Source organism: Chiloscyllium plagiosum, chromosome 7, assembly GCF_004010195.1.
Source record: "Chiloscyllium plagiosum isolate BGI_BamShark_2017 chromosome 7, ASM401019v2, whole genome shotgun sequence".
Classification (NCBI taxonomy): Eukaryota; Metazoa; Chordata; class Chondrichthyes; order Orectolobiformes; family Hemiscylliidae; genus Chiloscyllium; species Chiloscyllium plagiosum.
In genome coordinates this window covers 99,712,145-99,731,066 of record NC_057716.1, presented here as the reverse complement: position 1 = coordinate 99,731,066, position 18,922 = coordinate 99,712,145, and the positions used below count along the sequence as shown (strand labels likewise).

Genomic DNA, 18,922 nt, shown 5'->3' with positions numbered 1-18,922 from the left:
CAATTATTTTAAATATGAAAACTCTGATGATGAATCCACCTGCTAGAGAAAATGTTTTTTTCCAACTTGTTCCATGAAATGTACAAGTTTATGAACAGGAGTAAGAGTTGGTCATTTGGTCCTTTGAACCCAATCTGCCATTTATTTATATCACGGGTGATCTGGTTGCAACATCATTCCACAGTCCCACCAGCTCTCTGCCTTTAATTGGAGATGCTTTAGTTTTCCATGGCAGACCCCTAGTTCTAGATTCTACCACTACGGAAAACACCCTCCCTACCTCCTGGTGATGCATCAGAATCTTATATGTTTCCACCAAACCACTACTTACTCTTCAAAACTCCAACTGATACAAGCCTAGCCTGTTCAACTTTTCCTTGTAAAACATCAAAATCCTTCAGTTAGATCTCTGCTTATCAATCTCTGCTCAATGAAAGTCAATCTCAGCTTCTCCAATGTTTCTCATGAAGACATTAATTTTGCAATCTCTACTCTCCAAATTGCACCATTTTTGACACGTGTCCCTGCATCAATGTCAATGTAATTGTAAATATACTCTTAGTGCTTCAGACTCAACATTTAGAAAGCCCAGGTGAAGAAAAAGCAGCCAAATACATGATAACCTTTTTCTCTGTCATTAGAAATGTCTCAATGCAAACCATACTAGAATGTTGCTGAAACGGGGGCATGTTGCCAGAGCTTTTTGTCTATAGTCATCAGGACAAACGCAAGAATGCTAAACTTCAAACAATCGTAACACAGAACCATAGAAAATAGGAGCAGGAATAGGCTATACAACCCTTAAAGCCTACTCCACCACTGAATATCACCATGGCTGATTGTACAACTCAGAACCCTGTTCCTGCTTTCTCCACATTTCCTTTTAACGTTTAACCCTCAGGGCTGTATCTTGCTCTTTCTTGAAAATAGTTAATGTTTTAGCTTCAAGTGATTTCTGTGGCAGAGAAATTTTTTCTGAGTGAAAAAAAATTCTCCTCATCTCAGTCCTAAGTGGTCCATGCTGTTAGACTGTGATCCTTGGCCCTGGACTTCCTCGTCATCGAACATCCTTCCTGCATTTATCCTGTTCAGACCTATCAGAATTTTATAGATTTCTATGAGATACCCCTCATCTTCGAAATTCCAGTGAATTTATACTGCAGGAGAGAAAGGTTCTGATTGGTTGTCAAGTTGACATGGAGAAAACCACAAGGAACTCTTGGCTCCCCAAGCTCTTGGGAAATTCCAATGGGTACAGTTCTCATTACAAGGTGCCCTTTTGTTGTACCATTGCAATCTTGCATTAGTGCACAGACCATGCTGTTATTATACGGAGTTCCAGGTTTTTGACCCAGTGATGATAAATAAAAGCAGTTGATATTCTTTCAGTTCAGGATAGTGTGAGACTTGCAGGGCAAACTGATAACAGGTGACACTTAACTGAAAAAAGAAACCTCTCCTCTCCTCCCGAAGATTTACAATTTGGCCCACATTGGTTCAGTATAACAAATAACAGCATTTTCTATAAACGAGTCCAATCAAACCAGATAAGAGCAAAACACTGTGGATGTTGGAAATCTAAAACAAAATCATAAAATGCTAGAGAAACTCAGCATGTCTGGCAGCATCAGTGAGGAGAGAAACAGAGTTAACGCTTCGAGCTGAAAAATGTGTTGCTGGAAAAGCGCAGCAGGTCAGGCAGCATCCAAGGAGCAGGAGAATCGACGTTTCGGGCATTAGCTCTCTTCCTCCCTCTACAAGGATTTCAGTGAGTCCCTCTCTCACTGCACCCTCCTCTGCCCTTAATGCTTCGAGTCCTGTATGGCCCTTCTTCAGAGCTAAAGAAGAACTGAAGAAGTTCTGAACAAATGTAATGCCAGACTGGGAACATCCCATCTGCTTCTCTCTCCACAATCAAACCAGATGTGAGTTCTACAGGAAAAACTGGGAGACAAGTCAGTGAGTCAGAATCGTGATGAAGTGATATTTAACAACTGGCATTGATTTTGGCAAACAATGGTGCAATCATGTCCCAGCATCACTGCAGCATTGGACCGTGAATCAGACCAATGAGTCTCCAACATCGAGAATCCATGTGAACGTTTGACCCATTTGCCGTTACAGAATATTTGATGTTCTTGCATGAAATGACATTTGCCGGGTTAAGTTCTAAAGCACACCTGAGCTCGTTTACGTAGATTCCTGTTTGCAATGTCAAACGTTCATAGGAAGATAATAAGTGGGATCAGGGTAGGCTACATTGCTTCTTGAACCTGGCCCACCATTCCATAAGAGTCACGGCTAATCTTCCAGCTTAACCCCACGTTAACAGCTTCAATCAACAATCTTAAAGAAGCAATGCTTTTACTTGTGAATTAATATTCAAAATCATAGGGTTAACAAGATTGAAAGTAAATATTCAATTATTCAACATCTGAAAATAACAATATTTAAACATAAAGTTCGGAGTAGCACTCACCGTAAGATCGAGGGCGTTCACCAGCGTGACAGGAGACAATCGTTGTGGGCTGACTGCGCCTCATTGAATTCTGAATTCCTTTATTTCCTTTCCCATTCTCTTCATCATTGATTTTGATTCATAGCCCTTCTTGATGATATTTTTGGACACCTTGTTTCAAATGTTTAGACTGAAGATAGTTCCAGAAACCCATGAATTATTAAAGTGTTTCAGACAACCTTGTGTGAGTCCATTTTCTATCATTCCTCTCTTCCTTCTTAGGTCATCTACAGACATCACCAGATCTCTCTTACTTCACTCGGAGATCTAAACATTAACGGTCTCCAAACTTCCATTCAAAACAACTTGTATCTGCAAGTTCCTGACAGCTTGCTGCAGCGTAGGTTCCCATCAAAGGAAAAATAAATCTGCTCGTGCGAAAAATTCCAGAAGTTCTGGACACAATTAAATGAATATGAAGAAAACCAATGGTAATGTCTTGTCAATCACATTGTTAAGGTTTGTTAACCCAATGCTAACATTACAATAAAGAGGCGGTGGGTTTTAAGTGGCTTTGAGCAAATATAGATAAGGGACTGGTGAAACACTGATGTTGTGGGATATGTGTTATAAGACTGCGCATCTGAAAAAAGCCTCTCTTTCTCTCTCTCTCCACATTGAAAAGCTATGTGTCTTGGTTCCTGTCTCACCAACTGGCTTGAAATCTATTAACAGCTGACAGCAATTCCATTTGGTTAACCATTCCATACCAAAGAACATCATGCAAATCAAAGTGCAATGACACATTGTATAAAGCACTGGCTGGATTAGACGTTTTAGGCTTTCAGCACTTGCATTTTACATTTTAGAAGCCTTGGGTGTAATGCACACTTTCTGTAGCTGCTACAGTTACTTGTCACACTGCGATGCGTCTAGTTATTTATCCACATCATTCCGCTAAAGAAGAGCATCAAAGGTCGCCCCAATCTGCTGGCCAATATTTAATGGTAAGCCTTATACTTAAGCCTTCATGTGGTGAAACTGCTCCTACATACAGTGCTGTTAAGTAAGAAAGTCCAGGAGTCTGGCCCAGAAAGGAACAGCTGATATGTGACCAAGAGACAACAGAGTATAACTTCATGGGTCACTGAGAAGTGATGTTTCTTTGCATTTTCAAGTGGCTGGGATTTTAAAAATCAGTTTGCTTGTTTCTAGCAATTTGCTAATACTATGCCTCGTGCACTGTATAATTTGCTTAAACAATTCAATCATTGAGTCTGAAAATCAGCAGCAATTCAAGACTGAAGGGTCAGTAGTGTATAAGCAAGACAGTAAAACAAAACTAGGAAAATATATAGTTTTCATAGTACCTTATGTGTTACAAGGCATCATACCTGATTGTTATAAATCAGCTCGTTCTCCAAAAGCCTTATGACTAACTCCACGGTAGTCATGTCTCACATGACTGCACGACTTGTGCATCGTTCTTCAAATGTGTCCACAGCAGAAAAGAATGCTTTTAATCTGTTCAAATAAACTTTGGATTCACTCAAGCCCAGTTCTATAGGAAATGTTAGTATACTACATTCTCAGACAACTTTACCAAACAAAACATAACATTAACGAAATGCAAGAAACCACATAAAATTTACCAATGCAGAGTATTGCCCTACATCTCACCAATTCTTATCTCGCTTCTTGAAAGGCTCAGCCTTATGTTCAGCTTTTACCTTCTAGTGCTGTGTTGGATATAAGCCTTTCAAGTCTGTGACGGGATTCACACAGGTATGGTTTCTTCTGCTCCATTTTTTGCTCAAAGTGACCTGTGACCCCTGAGCACTGAGGTATCCTTACCTAAGATGGCTGAACCATCTCACAATGTTAAGGGTTGAATGGTTGGCTTTGCTGCTGCCCACTGACAGCAATGCCACAGGTGATGTAAAGTGCTGTTGCTACATTAAAGTAAACATCAAACATACGAACAAGCTAACTTCCACTTGATTTATATGGAAAACATTATTTTCTTTTGAATCAACCAGTGTAACGTTGAACTGAGATACATAGAAACAAGAGGTGAGCATTCAGCCCTTCAAATCTGCTCTCTCAAACTGATCACACATGTTGGAAAACTTCCACTCATTTCCCAATTCAGAATAAAACATCATTAAACACACAGGAAGGCATTTCATCAACGCAAACCCTCAACAGTGCTCAACCATTCAATTATACGTAGGGACACTACCACTGCACCACAAGAGTCTGCAGAAGTGGTGAATGTGACCATTCAACTGTATCATGACTGATCTGTAACTTTACTTCAATTATCTCCCTTACCTCTCTATCATTTAAGAGCCTTAGTTGACCCCTTTGTATTGTCAGTTATATAACACATTTGTTACATGTGTACTGCTTTCCACCACTTCTCTGACCCCAATAAAATCTTTACTCTTTCCAAATAATTCAGCATGTCAATGCATGCCCATTGCGCGGCCACATTGTACAGATCAAGTTGAATATTTCGCTCATGTTGCATTGGACACTAGAATTCGCTTCAGTGCTCTTGGACTGAAAAGGAAAGATTAGTTCAAATTTCTGGAGGAAACAGGTGCTGGTTGATGTTAGGAGAGGATCTGGTGTATCACTTGGCAGCAAGCTCACCGGTTCTGATGTCTTCTCAGACTGGCCACCAAGGGAGTGCATCAGAGTCCATGGAACTACTTGAAGAAGATAATGCTGGAGCTCTTTTAGAAACATGCCATTTTCTAACTTCTATTGACACAAATGGCACATGATTGGTTCCTTTGCTGAGTGATAGGCCTTGCTGTGCAAAAGGACAGTTATATTTGCTAACAAGCAAATGCTATGATTAAGTCACTAACTGATTGGTATATGCTCAGAAATGCGTCAAATAAAACCAAAACACATAACGATATTCACAGGAAAAAACTTTTCATTCACCATTGAAATATCTTTGTGAATCAGTTCTTTACAACCTGCCAACACTCAAGCCTAAATTTTCCAATCAGCATGTCAAACCAAATGGGTGATGCGAGTTGGAGAGCTTCATCATCTATGTGCATGGAGGAGATGAATGCCCAATTAGGTGAGGTACCAGATGGCTTTCAGCTTTGTTCAGCTTCAAAACCTTTAGGAGGATGAGACAGAAGTAGCAAAAACCAAATTTGAGCAACAAGAGAGGATTAAATCTCACTTTCTTGCAGTCAGGAAAATAACTCCACAATAGAATGGTCCAACATAATGGAAGCCCTGGTCACTTCCCGAGAGACTAAAAGATTAGTAGTTCAACTTACTGTCTTTTTCTCTTCCTTTTCAGCTCTCTACCCATTGAAAAATTTACTCATGCTGGTACGGAAAATATTAAATCCATAAATAGTGAGAGGATAAACAACAGGACATCGCATCAGAGGTACAGAAAACTTCTCCTTGTAAAGGTCAACCTTGACTGCAGAGAGGAAGTTAGTAACAAGTTAATTTCTTTCCAAACGCCATTCTGGCTGGCAGGGAGATGGTGATGTAGTAGCATTGTCACTAGACTAGCAATCCAGAGGCCAGGTGAATGGTCTGTGGACATCGGTTCAAATCTCATGATAATACTGAGTGAAATTTGAATCCAGCTAATGCATCTGATATTAAAAGTTACTTTCAGCAATGATGGCCATGAAATTATTGCCATGAGAAATCCATTTGGTTCATTAACACCCTTTGGGGAATGAAATCTACTGTCCTTACCTGGTCTGGCTTTCATGTGACGACAACTATATCAGCTGTCCATAAAATGCTTAAGCAAGGGCAATTATGGATGGGCACCATTCTTGCCAGTGATGCCTATATCTCGTGACAGAATGTCCCTAAAACAAATCAAATAATTGATGAGAGCCAAAGTGCTGCTCAGCAAAAGGCAATATGCATGGAAATAGTTTCATTAAAGATACAACTGCTGTTTGCTTGTTAAATCTGTGCACGTCACACACGCTTTGCAAAGCATTTAGGCCAATGGTACAATCTGCAGGAATAATGAAGATCTGGATTTGATTATGCCCCATGATTAATGAGCAGGTCGACTTCACATGGGCATAGCTCAGTAGCTAGTGCTTTTGCCTCAAAGTTAAAGGGTATGTGTACAAGCCCGAGTCTAGAGGTTCGAGCACAAAAACCCAGGCTTGTCACTCCATTGAGGATCATTGTTGGGTGTGGTGTCCTTCAGATGAGGTATTAAATCTGAGTACCCAGTCTGCGCTCTCAGTTATCACATAGAATACCATGGTGCTGTTTCAAAGAAGTGCTGGGGTGTTCTGGCCAATATTTATCCCTCAACCAATACAACTAAAATAAATATTTATTTCTCTGATACTTTATGAGGGGCCCTGCTGATGCAAATTGATTGTTAATTTTCCAAATTCACAAACAGGAATTCTGCTTCAAAGGTAATTCAATGGCGCTGGGACACCCGAAGGTTGTGAAATACATTAAATAAATGCAGGTTCTTTTAAGTCAGCCAGGATGACCCTCCAACTCACCTCAACAGCCGACAAACAACAGTCAGGGATGCTTTTACTGACCAGTGTTCTTGCTGGTGGAGACTGGGAATGTGAGGAGAACTTGGTTGAGTCATTTTGCTCTCACTAGTTAGACTCTGACACTTTGTGTTAAAAATGATTGGCATAAAAGTCTGTGCGTGACATTTGGGAAAATCTTTTCACACAGCAAGTGACCAGAGTCTGGGATGCACGGCCTAAGACATGGTGGAGGCCGTGTCCACTGAATGATTATGTGAGAAAAGTTAAGGGGAGAAGGTACTAGGTGTATTGTTCATTCAGAGAGTTGATGCAGATATTATGGGTGGAATGGTCTCCTTCTGTGAAGTAACAATTCTTTCATTTGATGAGTCAGAGCCAATGAATTCATAGAAATTAGGGGAGACGAAGTCCAAAGCTGCTTTCTGCCATTAGTTTAAATTGGGACGCTCAGCATTTTAGGAATTGTTTTGTCTAACACAGTGGAACATTCATTCTGCAAATTCCTCAGCTACAAGAGCAAGTTATTCTGACCTCCCCAAAGGTCTCCCTTCCCCTTAAAAAGCCAAAATCCCATTCCTCTTCCCAGTAGGACAGAAACCAATTACCAGGCAGACAGCTCAGAATGTTACCTATTGCAAATCATTTCCCAATTCTTCCCCACCCTCTGTTAAAATCATTGTAGCATAAATTTAGAGGACATTCAATTCTGGACAAACTACATGCTCATACATGTCCAGGGTTGGCCACCAGGACACAAGGGAGACATTCAAGGCAGAGAAGTACAAAGAAGACATAAGGTTGACCATTTTTGTGAACGGGAGGTGGCATTTTACTTTTCGTCAGAGTTGACAGCAGCTTTCGAGGCTCTTTTTGTAACATCTCCGCTTCCCCATCTCACCCCCAATTAATTCTCTCTTCATATTTCCGAGAATAATAGCTTCCAAGCTGCGCTTTTGCCATTGGTTTGCACATCACTGAAACACAATTAAAAGTACACCACCTAAGCCTGTTAGATGGTCCACTGGAAGAAATGGGCTAAATGCAGTCAAGATCCTCTGCCTCTTCCTCATGTCACACACAAATATAAAACTCAACTGTGCCTCATTTCATTTCCAACTCACAAAATCTGAATGTGATTTTTCCTGTCAAAAACGCAACTCTCCTGGACTGTTGCTTGTGAGTACCTTGCGCAGCCAATCTTTGGCTGCCACATTTACCAAAACTTGGCAAATTGAAGCTGTTCCTAAACAGCTGAGGTCTGCTGTTTCTGCTGGTAAACTTCCCAGGCTTTGCATGTGTCACAAGAAGTATATCATTGGCCATGATGGGCACACTAGCTCTTACACACTCCTATAACTTAGGAAGTGACAGCAAATTTGGAATATGGGCAACAAGACATGTCTGGAGCAATACTGCTTTGTACCCGGCCCCAGAGATGTGCAAACACAAAGACCAAATGTGTGTTCAAATCTTCTTACAAAACGTACTAGGTTCAAGATTAATTTTTCTCATCCTTGAGCACAGTGGCCTGAAGAGGGAGGAATGTTGAGGGTTTTTTTGAAAAACATAGACTGCCTCCCCACCCCAGTCCACAACCCAGAAGGAATAAAACAGTAAAACCCATGATTGACACACACTAGTCCAACTCATCTTGTATAAATCAAACTGGAGCTTCAGTGTGTGCATTCGAAAGTATTACTGTTTTCCTTTTCCCTCTGGGATGTGACAATCCATGCTGGAATGTTGATAACAGACATGGGCAGCAGATTCTGAACACTCAAATCTCTCCATCTGTACTATAGTTGACCAGTCTACACAAACCTGCAAAGGGTGAGCGAGACTGAAAAACAAGTACTGATGCCTTTCTGGAAAGATTTTTGCTTTATGCAAGGATGCTGGCAAACCAGCAGTTAAAAGGTACTTTTATAATTAAGGTAACATCCCTTTAAATGGCTAACCTTGAGGAATTGAGACCTGTTCCTTTAAAAGGGGTAAGGAGACCAGGCACTGAAAACATACAAAATCGCCTTTCAGTAAAATGCTGGATGTTTTCTTTTCTACAGACTTGACAGTCTCGCTGTGCCACCCCCTCTCTCAACCCACCTCCGCGGCCCCATTAATATTATAGTCCTACCCGCCTACACATCCTCAAGAATGGAATACACTTATTTGGCTTCAGGATCCACAGAATGTAAAGTGGAGATGAGGTTTCCATGGTAACCCACCATGGCATCAGGGCCTAGAGCCAGGCATCAGGCCTGCCCTTAAGAGAGCTGTTTATCAAAGTCACTAAGACAACAGTGTTCAATTATTTATTTGCTGAGGGAAATGTGAGTATTAAATCTTTAAACATCTGCAATTTTACAAAAAATTGTGTAACTTCTACAGACAGAAAATATAAAATAGCATCATTATGGGAAATGAAAGTCCGAGAGCCCAACATTTTGTTCCTGAATGAGACTGACTTTATCAACAAAAAATTAAAATAAAATGACATTTTGGAATTTTCTACGAGAACTCAATTTCCATTAACTTAATAACAGATTCCTCTGTCCTTCATTACCTGCATGCATACTGTCCATTGAGTTTCACGCAATGGGTTTCCATTTTAATTTCCTTCATTCAGCGCCTATGAATTTGGACGTTGTATCAATATTATCACGAACTAGTGATTCTTGCTAGAAAATGCATGTATGTGGACAGAGTGTGTGAATGACAATGGGACTTTCATCATACTATAATCAAATAACACATCAAACTTCATCATCATATCTCAAACATGAGAAAAGATCCACTTAAAGCAGTAACTTTACAAGCGTTTGAGGGCTGTCAGTATATAAGTTCTCAATATTTTAGTGGCTCTTTGTGGCAACTGAGGTGGGCAAGAGAGAAAACACCCAGGACTCCATACATAATACATATAACTTGCTTAAGAAACAACCTCTTCTCTTCTCCCCATTGTTGCAAACATTATCTTCAAATATTCAGTTTTTGGATACATATGTTCACTGTCCTCAATACATTTGGTTGCCCCTCAGCCAATATAAATTGGGAATAGCACTAAAGAGACTAAATATTAGAACTTAGTATCTCAATTCTCCAACTTTAATATCAGTCATTCCAATTTAAGTCTGCCAGCATTGACAATAACAAGCTGTGTTTAAATTGTGCTCCCACAGGGGCCTGTACACTGGGACAAACTTGGGGGCTACATCAAAGAATTGCTTGGATTAGATTCAAGAAGCTTGATGAAAAACATTCATTGGAAACATCATTTTCTGGTACATTTGTGTTCTAAACGTAAACATTCTACAAAGAATGCATTAGTGTATATGCATAAATGTACATTTTGTAGGCGATGAGAAATTCCAGTTGGGATCTCAGAAGATGTCCTGAAACTAAGTTTTTGCGTGAAATAATTTTGTGTGTGTTTGGAAATCAGATTTTGAAAATTCAAAGAATCACAGGGTTTCTGGATGTGACAGGGTCAGTAAGCAAGGACAGGTGAGCAAACTGAAACAACAGTTTTCTTGAGAGGGACAGGTATTGGAGACTGTACCTTTATAAAGGAACATCTAGTATACACAGCAAGTGGATCAGTCAGTCTTGTGAAAATAAAAATACCTAGTTTGATCAGTGCAGAGTTAGCTAATATCACCTGATAAAGAGGATGGGGTTTGTTCAAATATTGCAGAGGAGGACAAAGGAAAACATTCAACATATACAAACGCATAAATGCACAATGAAATCTTCCTAACGAAATTGGAGGACAACACTCCTTTAAGAATAATAATCCTGCTTTTTCAACATTGCAACTAGCCAGAGAAGCCACCGAGATAGTGTAGTTGACTAAAACCTTGGCTCTTCTTTTCATACCATTTTTGTATGACTCAAAAATAAAAATGACTTTGTTAGCTGTTGCATAATATAGGGAGACTCCTCTCAAGTCCACCTCAGCTCAATAAACTGCTTCATTAATTAAAAGTTGGAAGGCGTGCCAATGTCGACAGCAGTCATTGGTAAAAGAGCCAGACCTGGACATGACCCAGTGGAATTGTAATAAAATGGAGAATGGATTTTATAATTGCCTTGGCAGGCTGCTTTGCGTTGTGGTTAGTCCTGGCTCTGTTAATACTCAGAATACTTAACTCAGCTTTTCCATACAGAGCTGATGATTTGGTGTAAACCAATTCATTAGCTACATGAACAAGAACACAAGGACATAGTGAGCTGTAATGTATGGCCCAAGTATTTGGTCCCAAAGTTTGCAAATACCACACACCACTCCATCAGTCCAGTTTGCCTGCCAACAATATTCAGTCCCAGTGGCTAGTCCCACTGTCAGTTTAATATATTGACCATTCCTAAGTTAGTTATTTAATTGAAACCATATGCTCTCTCAATATAAGACTTTAAAGCCTATTTATAGATTATACAACACCCATTTTTAAGGTTCAGTATCAAAGTACTATTTAGAATCAAAAATACCATAATGGGATCATTCATTATGATAATATCACTGTACAAGCAAATCAGAAACCAAGCAAATGCAACCATGGCAGCTGATGGAATTTACATTCAATACTAAATGTAATTAAGCTTTGAAAGTCTACAGTTGAAAGCTAGTGTCAGCAATGGTGATCACGAAACTATCACTGGGTGGCGTAAAAACTCATTTGGTTCACTGAGATCCCTTAGGGAAGAAAATCCATTGTCCCTGGCTACACTTGACTCCAGAGACACAGCAATGTAGTCGAGTCTCACTGCTCCCTCTGGAAAACAGATGATGACATTGTCAATGATGCCCACATCCCATGCTTAGAATAAAGAGAAAAAATTCAGGAGGCAAATCAAGATGGTCTTCATGAGGACATCAGCTTGACGGATGCTGACCAATTACATCATAACACTGAAAAGCTTTAACAGCTCACCTTAGATTTCCCAGTATGTATCGATGTCTCAGTAGTAACCCCGTCTTGTATAGCACTACTGTATCAGCTCCAGAAGCAGTCAATAAAAATAGTTTTTATTTGCAAACAACATAGACTGCAGTAATTCAAGAAGGCAGCTTATCACCATGATCTCAAGGGCAACTAGGGATGGGCAATACTGTAAATGCTGGCCCAGCCAGAGATGCCCACATCCATGAGTGAATACTAAAGAAACTAAGCAAAAATCCATCCTGGCACAGAAATGGTGGACCAAACAGCCTTGTTCTGCATTGCACTTTGGTGACTCTGTGAGAAGTGATAGACCACATCAACGCCACGTGTACCCAATCCATTCAAGGAAGAGCTGATATGCAGTAAAAAGGAAGATAATAAGGAACTAGCTAAACCCCCTTTAAAGCACACCTTTTTCAATTAGAATCTTACCTGTTTCCACAGGAAGGGGTCCACCAGGTTCCTCTGCCAAGATATACCAAGGTGGAGGGCTGACAAGAGAATTCCACTGATAACTGCTGCTCTCATTCGGACGGGCAGCAAGGTGTAGATGATATAAATGAAGAAGATGGTCCACCAGATCCCCTCCGATGCAGAACGAGGCTCAACCAACAGCAGCCCAATGATCTCCACCGTCAGGATCACCAGAATGAGCAGGTAGCAGATGATCCACATGTGGTCCTGGTGGAAGCCGTTACGATTGCAGACCACCATCAGGGTGAGCACCAGGACGATGGTCACGGCCAAGACCACCAGGTACGGCAGCTCGTAGCTCCCCTGGACACAATGGAAAGCCAGCAGGACGGCGCAGACTAGCACCAAAACCCCCATCAGCATGGTCAAGCTGCTCTGGTTCAAACGGAAGAAATAACGCTGGTACAGCCTCTCCAACTTCTCGGACTGGAACTTCTTAGACTGGAAGATCCGAAACAGTCGGTGACAACAATCCGCAAAGGAGATGTCAACATCAGAGGCCGAGGAGTCAATATCAGCCAACTTCGACATGGCCCCCTCCTCTAGTCCCACCTCCACTGACTTCGGTCGCACCTCCCCGTCCAGGCGGAACTGATGCCTGGCCCGGAGCACGCTATTTCGGCTTGCTGACCCACCTTCCCTGTCTAGCTGCTCCTGCCAGGCAGACTTGGATCGGATGCTGAGCCTGCTGGATTTCCCGGGTAGTTGTCGCTGGCCGTCCTCCTCATCCTCCTCTTCACCCTTCCATCGCTTATCCCTGGCTCTTCCGCTGGGGATCGAGATCCCATTGGCTCGGGACTGCAAGGTGCCCACCTCTGTCCAGGCTGCTCGGTGCTCGTTACTGCCTGCAGGAGCTGACCCAGCGCCAGGGGGGCTCACACTGTTTGCTCTTGACATGGCTTCCAACCTCCCACCCTCCCCTCAAGTCTCCCTCTTCAAACTGCTTCCTCAAAATCCAATTCTCCACACGCGTAAAAGCACTCCTGATGCCGCTTGGTCCCAATTTCAATTTCAATTTTAATAATTGTGCTCCTTCCTGGAAGAATTCTCTCAAATTGCTTAATCCCATCAACTCCGGGGCAAAATTGCAAATTCCAGCCTTTTCTTAAAATATAGGTACATCAGCAGCCCTTTAAACTGGGCTGAAATCTGAAGTTTTTATTTTCTGGATTGACCATTACCTCCCAGATGTGTCACCAGTTGATCTTCAGCTAAATCCAGCTTTAAGGAAAATTTCTCTGAAGCTGGTTGGTGGCTTCTCCATTTTAATCCTATAGCTCACTAAGGATATGGAATATAACATATGTATTTCTCAGTTAAAATGAAACCTTCTGGACGTACACAGCCTGCAAGGCATTGTGCAGCGGTTATGACGGTCCTGAAAGAGCTCCCATTTACTCCCCTCTCAATATTCCTCGTCCACGGGTCAGGAGAATGGAAAGTTCGGCAGTGTTGTCTCTTCTGATCAGTCAGCGGGACGTGGAAGCAACCGCACCAGTCGGTTCTTCTCCCTTTCTCTCGGGGAAGTGTTCACACTCGTTTAGTTCCTCCATCGCTCCGGCTGAGTGAAGGCATAGCACTGACCATTCATCGCCCCCTCGCCTGGACACCACTGGGGCGGCGCAAGACAAGAGAACAGCGTTTTATAGACTGGCAATAATATCACATAGGGAGAGAGGGAGAGGGAGATCAGCGCTGCTCCCTCCAGCGCGGCTCCTGCCTAAATGCAGGCGAGGGATGGCCATCAGATCAGCAGCAATTCTGTCGTCGATTTGCACATCAACGATGCGTGAGCGTTTTGTCCTGTTTTATTTTAAATAGAGACAGAGAGAGAGAGAGACTCTCAAACACGTTGCCGATGGTGCACTACAGAAAGCGTATGAATGTGTTCCAGCTACTTCCAATATTGTCTCTTGACCACCCTCCCCATCAAAATGAAACGGCATTGGTTTTTGCACAGAGGCTAACAGGGAGACATCTTGCAGGATGGTAAAGATCGATTCTTAAATGGGGGAAAAAAAAGGTTGAAATATTGCGGAATGCAGTTGAGCAGGGAGGGGAGAAGTGGACTGGGGGAGGAGAATGCTTAAATCTTAAATTAAAATGAAAGATCCGACTGAAGCAGTTAGAATGAGATGAATGGGGGTGCACCTTCTCAGGGTGGACATTGTGGTGGGACTCCGCAACCTCTTTTGTTACAGCTCAGTCACTCAAACTTGATACACGGCCAAGTGGACCCGCCTTTCTACGGGCTCTCATTGGTCCGCTCTCCCCTTGCTAGCCTCTCGATTGGCCGGTGACGTCACAATGGCTCAATCAGGTTTGACTGCGGCGGCCCTCGCCCAGCCCCAATTCCGGGCCCGATTTTAACTCCGGCAGCGCTGTATCGCTGCCTCTCCCGTTGCCGAGCGCCCTGCGCGAAAGTCCTACCCATCATCACAGAATGGATGCTAGCGCAGGAGGAGGCCATTTGGCCCCAATGTATCTGCCCTGTTTTCCAAACCCCAGTGTCAAACTCCTGCCTTTCTCCCCCATATCCATAGTCGACGAATTGAACCTGCCCCCAACACATTTCCAAGCAGGGCATTCCAAACCTTTAACTACTCACTGTAAAAATGTGTTTTTCTCACATCACCCATGCTTCTTTTGAACTTCACTAAATGGCATCAGAATTATTGGATGGTTGTTTTTGACTGGTGCAGATTCGATGGGTCAAAGGACTTTTACCTGCATTGTAGACCTCTGTGACTCAATGTATGCCCTCTTTTTTTTGGTTTATCAATTCAACCATCATGGAGGCCCAACCAAGTAAGGAGGGCAGATTTCCTTCCTTCTCCAAAGGACATAAGATAGGGTTGGGATATCTGGTCGGCATGGACGGGTTGGACCAAAGGATCTGTTTCCATGCTGTACATCTCTATGACTTTAAGTAAACAAGATGTTTGTTTACAGCAATTAATCTAAAACCAGGGCGTTATGCATAAACAAGGGAGACTATAATGGGATGAGGAAGGAGTTGGCTAAATCAGACTGGGAACACAAGTTATATGGTGGAGCATAGAACATTACAGTACAGTACAGGCCAGTTGGCCCTCGATGTTGTGCTGACCTGTGGAACCAATATGAAGCCCATCTAAATTACACTATTCCACTCTTGTCCTTATACCTATCCAATGACCATTAAATGCCCTTAAAGTTGGTGAATCTACTGTTGCAGGCAGTGTGTTCCATGCCCCTACTACTCTGAGTAAAGAAACTACCACCTCTGGAATCTGTCCTATGTCTATCACCCCTCAATTTGAAGCTATGTTCCCCTCGTGCTAGCCATCGCCATCAGAGGAAAAAGGCTCTCACTTTCCAACCAATCTAACCCTCTGATTATCTTATATGTCTTAATTAAGTCGCCTCTCAAACTTCTCTCTAACGAAAACAGCCTCAAGTCCCTCAGCCTTTCCTCGTAAGACCTGGATGAGGAAAGAGTTGGCTAAATTAGACTGGGAACACAAGTTATGTGGTGGAACAGTTGAGGAACAGTGGAGGACTTCCAAAGAGATTTTTCACAGTGCTCAAGGAAAGTATATTCTGGTCAAAAACAAAGATAGCAAGGGTAGGAAGAGCCAGCCTTGGATAACCAAGGAAATAAAGGAAGACAATTAAAAGCTCAGGCTGACAAAGTATCTAAAAGTAGTGGGAAACAAGAAGATTGGGAAAACTTTAAAAAGCAACAAAGAACGTTGAGCAAACCATAAAGAAAGGAAAGATAGATTATGAATGCAATCTAGCACAGAGTGTAAAAACTGGAAAGCGTTTTTCTATATATAAAAATGGAAGAGGGAGGCTAAAGTGGACATAGGTCCCTTGCAGGATGAGAAAGGGAATTAATATTGGGTAATGCTGAAACAAGGCCTTGAATAACTATTTTGTGTCCATATTCACAGTGGAAGATGTGTCTAAAGTGCCAAAGAATGATGTTCAGGATACGATGGGAGGTGAGGACCTTAATTCAATTGTTATCACTAAAGGAATAGTGTTGAGCAAACGTTAGGGTTTAAAGGTAGATAGGTCCCCTGGTGCTGATGGAGTGCATCCCAGGGGGCTGAAAGAAATGGCAGAAGTTATAGTAGATGCGTTAGTGGTAATTTACCAAACTTCACTGGACTCTGGGCAGGTCCCGGTGGAGTGGAAGACAGTGAATGTCACATCGTTGTTTTAAAAAAAGAGTGTAGGCAAAAGACAGGTAACTATAGGCCAGTTAGCTTAACATCTGTGGTCAGGAAAATGCTGGAATCTATCATTAAAGAAGAAATAGTAAGACATCTGGATGGAAAGGGTTCCATCAGGCAGACGCAGTATGGATTCAGGAAGGGAAGGTTATGGAGCTCTTTGAGGATGTAATAAGTGAGGTGGATGGAGGGGAACAGATGGATGTTGTATATTTGGATTTCCAGAAGGCGTTCGATAAGATGCCACATAAAAGACTCATCCATAAGATAAGAATGCATGGAGTTGCAGGGAATGTACTAGCATGGATAGAGGACTGGTTCACCAATAGAAAGCAGAGAGTTGGGGTAAACGGGTGTTTTTCTGGTTGGAGATCAGTGGTGAGTGAGCAGGTCAGTGTTGGGCTCACAACTTTCCATGATATATATATATAAATGATTTGGAAGAGGAGACGGAGTGGAATGTATCCAAGTTTGCTGTTAACACTGAATGGAAAGTCAAATTGTGCAGAGGATGTGTAGGGTTTGCAGAGAGATTTATATTGGTTAAGTGAGTGAGCAAGGGTCTGGCATATGGAGTACAATGTTGGCAAATGTGAGGTTATCCACGTTGGAAGTGAAAATAGTAGGTCAGAGTATTATTTAAATGGTGAAAGATTGCAGTATGCTGTTGTGCAGAAGGACTAAGGAGTGCATGTACATGAATTGCTAAAGGTTGATATGCAGGTGCAACACATAGTCAGGAAGGCAAATGGACTATTGGCTTTCATTGCGAGAGGGATTGAATTGAAGAGCAGGGAGGTTCTGCTGCATTTGTACAAGGTGTTTGTGAGGTCACACCTGGAGTATTGTGCGCAGCCTTGGTCTCCTTACCTGAGGAAGGGTTCACTGGCTTTGGAGCTGGTGCAGAGGAGGTTCACCAGGTTGATTCCAGAGATGAGGGGGTTACCCTGTCAGGACAGGTTGAGCCGCCTGGCACTGTACTTGCTAGAACTTAGAAGAATGAGAGGGGATCTTATAGAAGCATATAAAATTATGAAAGGGATAGATAAGATAGAGGCAGGCAAGTTGTTTCCGCTGGCGGATGAGACTAGGACTAGGGGACATGGCCTCAAGGTTAGGGGGAGTAGATTTAGGACAGAGATGAGGAGGAACTGCTTTTCCCAGAGAGTAGTGAATCTATGGAATTCTCTGACCAAGGAAGCAGTAGATGCAGCTTCATTAAGTATATTCAAGACACAATTGGATGAGTTTTTTCATGGTAGGGGAATTAAGGGTTATCGGGAAAATGCATGTAGGAGGAGCTGAGACAATGGATAGATCAACTGTGATCTTAATGAATGGCGGAGCAGGCTCGACGGGCCAAATGGCCTACTCTGCTTCTATTACGATGAAACTACGAAATCAACAGTGGTTTCATGTTGCCATGAGACTAGCTTTTAATTCCAGGTTTGTAATTGAATTTGAGTTTCACCATGTGTCTGGAATGGCTTTAAATCAGGTCTGAGGGAGTTTGCGCATTCTCACCATGTTAGCATGGGTTTCCTCTGGGCGCTCCAGTTTCCTCCCACAGTCCACAGATGTGCAGGTTGGCTGTGCTAAATTATCCATAGCGTCCAGGGATGTGGTGGCTAGGTGGCTTAGCCATGAGGAATGTGGGGTTGCAGAGATAGGGTGAGTGCCTGGGTCTGGGTGGGATGCTCTTCAGAGGGAGCTATGGTCTGCTTCCTCACTTTAGGGGTTCTATGGTTCGACGTTACAAGATGGAAGGTCAGATCTGGCTTAGGTGTCAGAAAGTTGTTCATTTCCATTGGAAGAGCAGACTTTTGGAGCAGGTTGCCAGCTGTGGACTTAACTAGAATATACTGCATGAATATCCTGAAATTGGCCTAACCAGTCCATGTTGATATTTCACTCCATTCAAGCCTCCTCCCATCCTTCCCCATATAACTCTTTCAGCATTACCCTCTGCTCCCTTAAAAATAACTCCAAAGAGACTGGCACCGCAAGTAGGCGGCCTGTCTCCCCAATATAGAGGAGGCCACATCGGGTGCAGCAGATGCAGTATATGATGTGTGTGGAGATGCAGGTGAATTTGTGGCGGATACTACCATCCCACCAACCTCCATATACATCGTATTATCCGTCGTCATTTCCGCCACCTCCAAACGGACCCCACCACCAGGGATATATTTCCTTCCCCTCCCCTATCAGCGTTCCGAAAAGACCACTCCCTCTGTGACTCCCTCGTCAGGTCCATACCCCCCACCAACCCAACCTCCACTCCCG

General features: G+C 42.6%; 1 protein-coding gene and 1 long non-coding RNA gene across 3 annotated transcripts in view; one reads left to right on the top strand and one right to left on the bottom strand.

Annotated features, from left to right (window-relative positions):
• adcy5 (adenylate cyclase 5) overlaps positions 1-14,648 on the bottom strand; it is a 401,945-nt gene extending 387,297 nt beyond the window's left edge. The window contains exon 1 of the mRNA XM_043694258.1: positions 12,372-14,648. Within this exon, the coding sequence (XP_043550193.1) occupies positions 12,372-13,310 (939 nt within the window). The 5' untranslated portion in view covers positions 13,311-14,648. The remainder of the gene's footprint in view (positions 1-12,371) is intronic.
• The window catches only part of LOC122551794, a 14,571-nt gene continuing 9,764 nt past the window's right edge, over positions 14,116-18,922 (top strand). The window contains exons 1-2 of one of the 2 annotated variants that reach the window (XR_006312203.1): positions 14,116-14,202; positions 16,352-16,402. This is a non-coding gene — a long non-coding RNA (uncharacterized LOC122551794). Of the gene's footprint in view, positions 14,203-14,256; positions 14,403-16,351; positions 16,403-18,922 lie in introns of those variants that run through there. The other variant, XR_006312202.1, reaches the window with a different exon arrangement.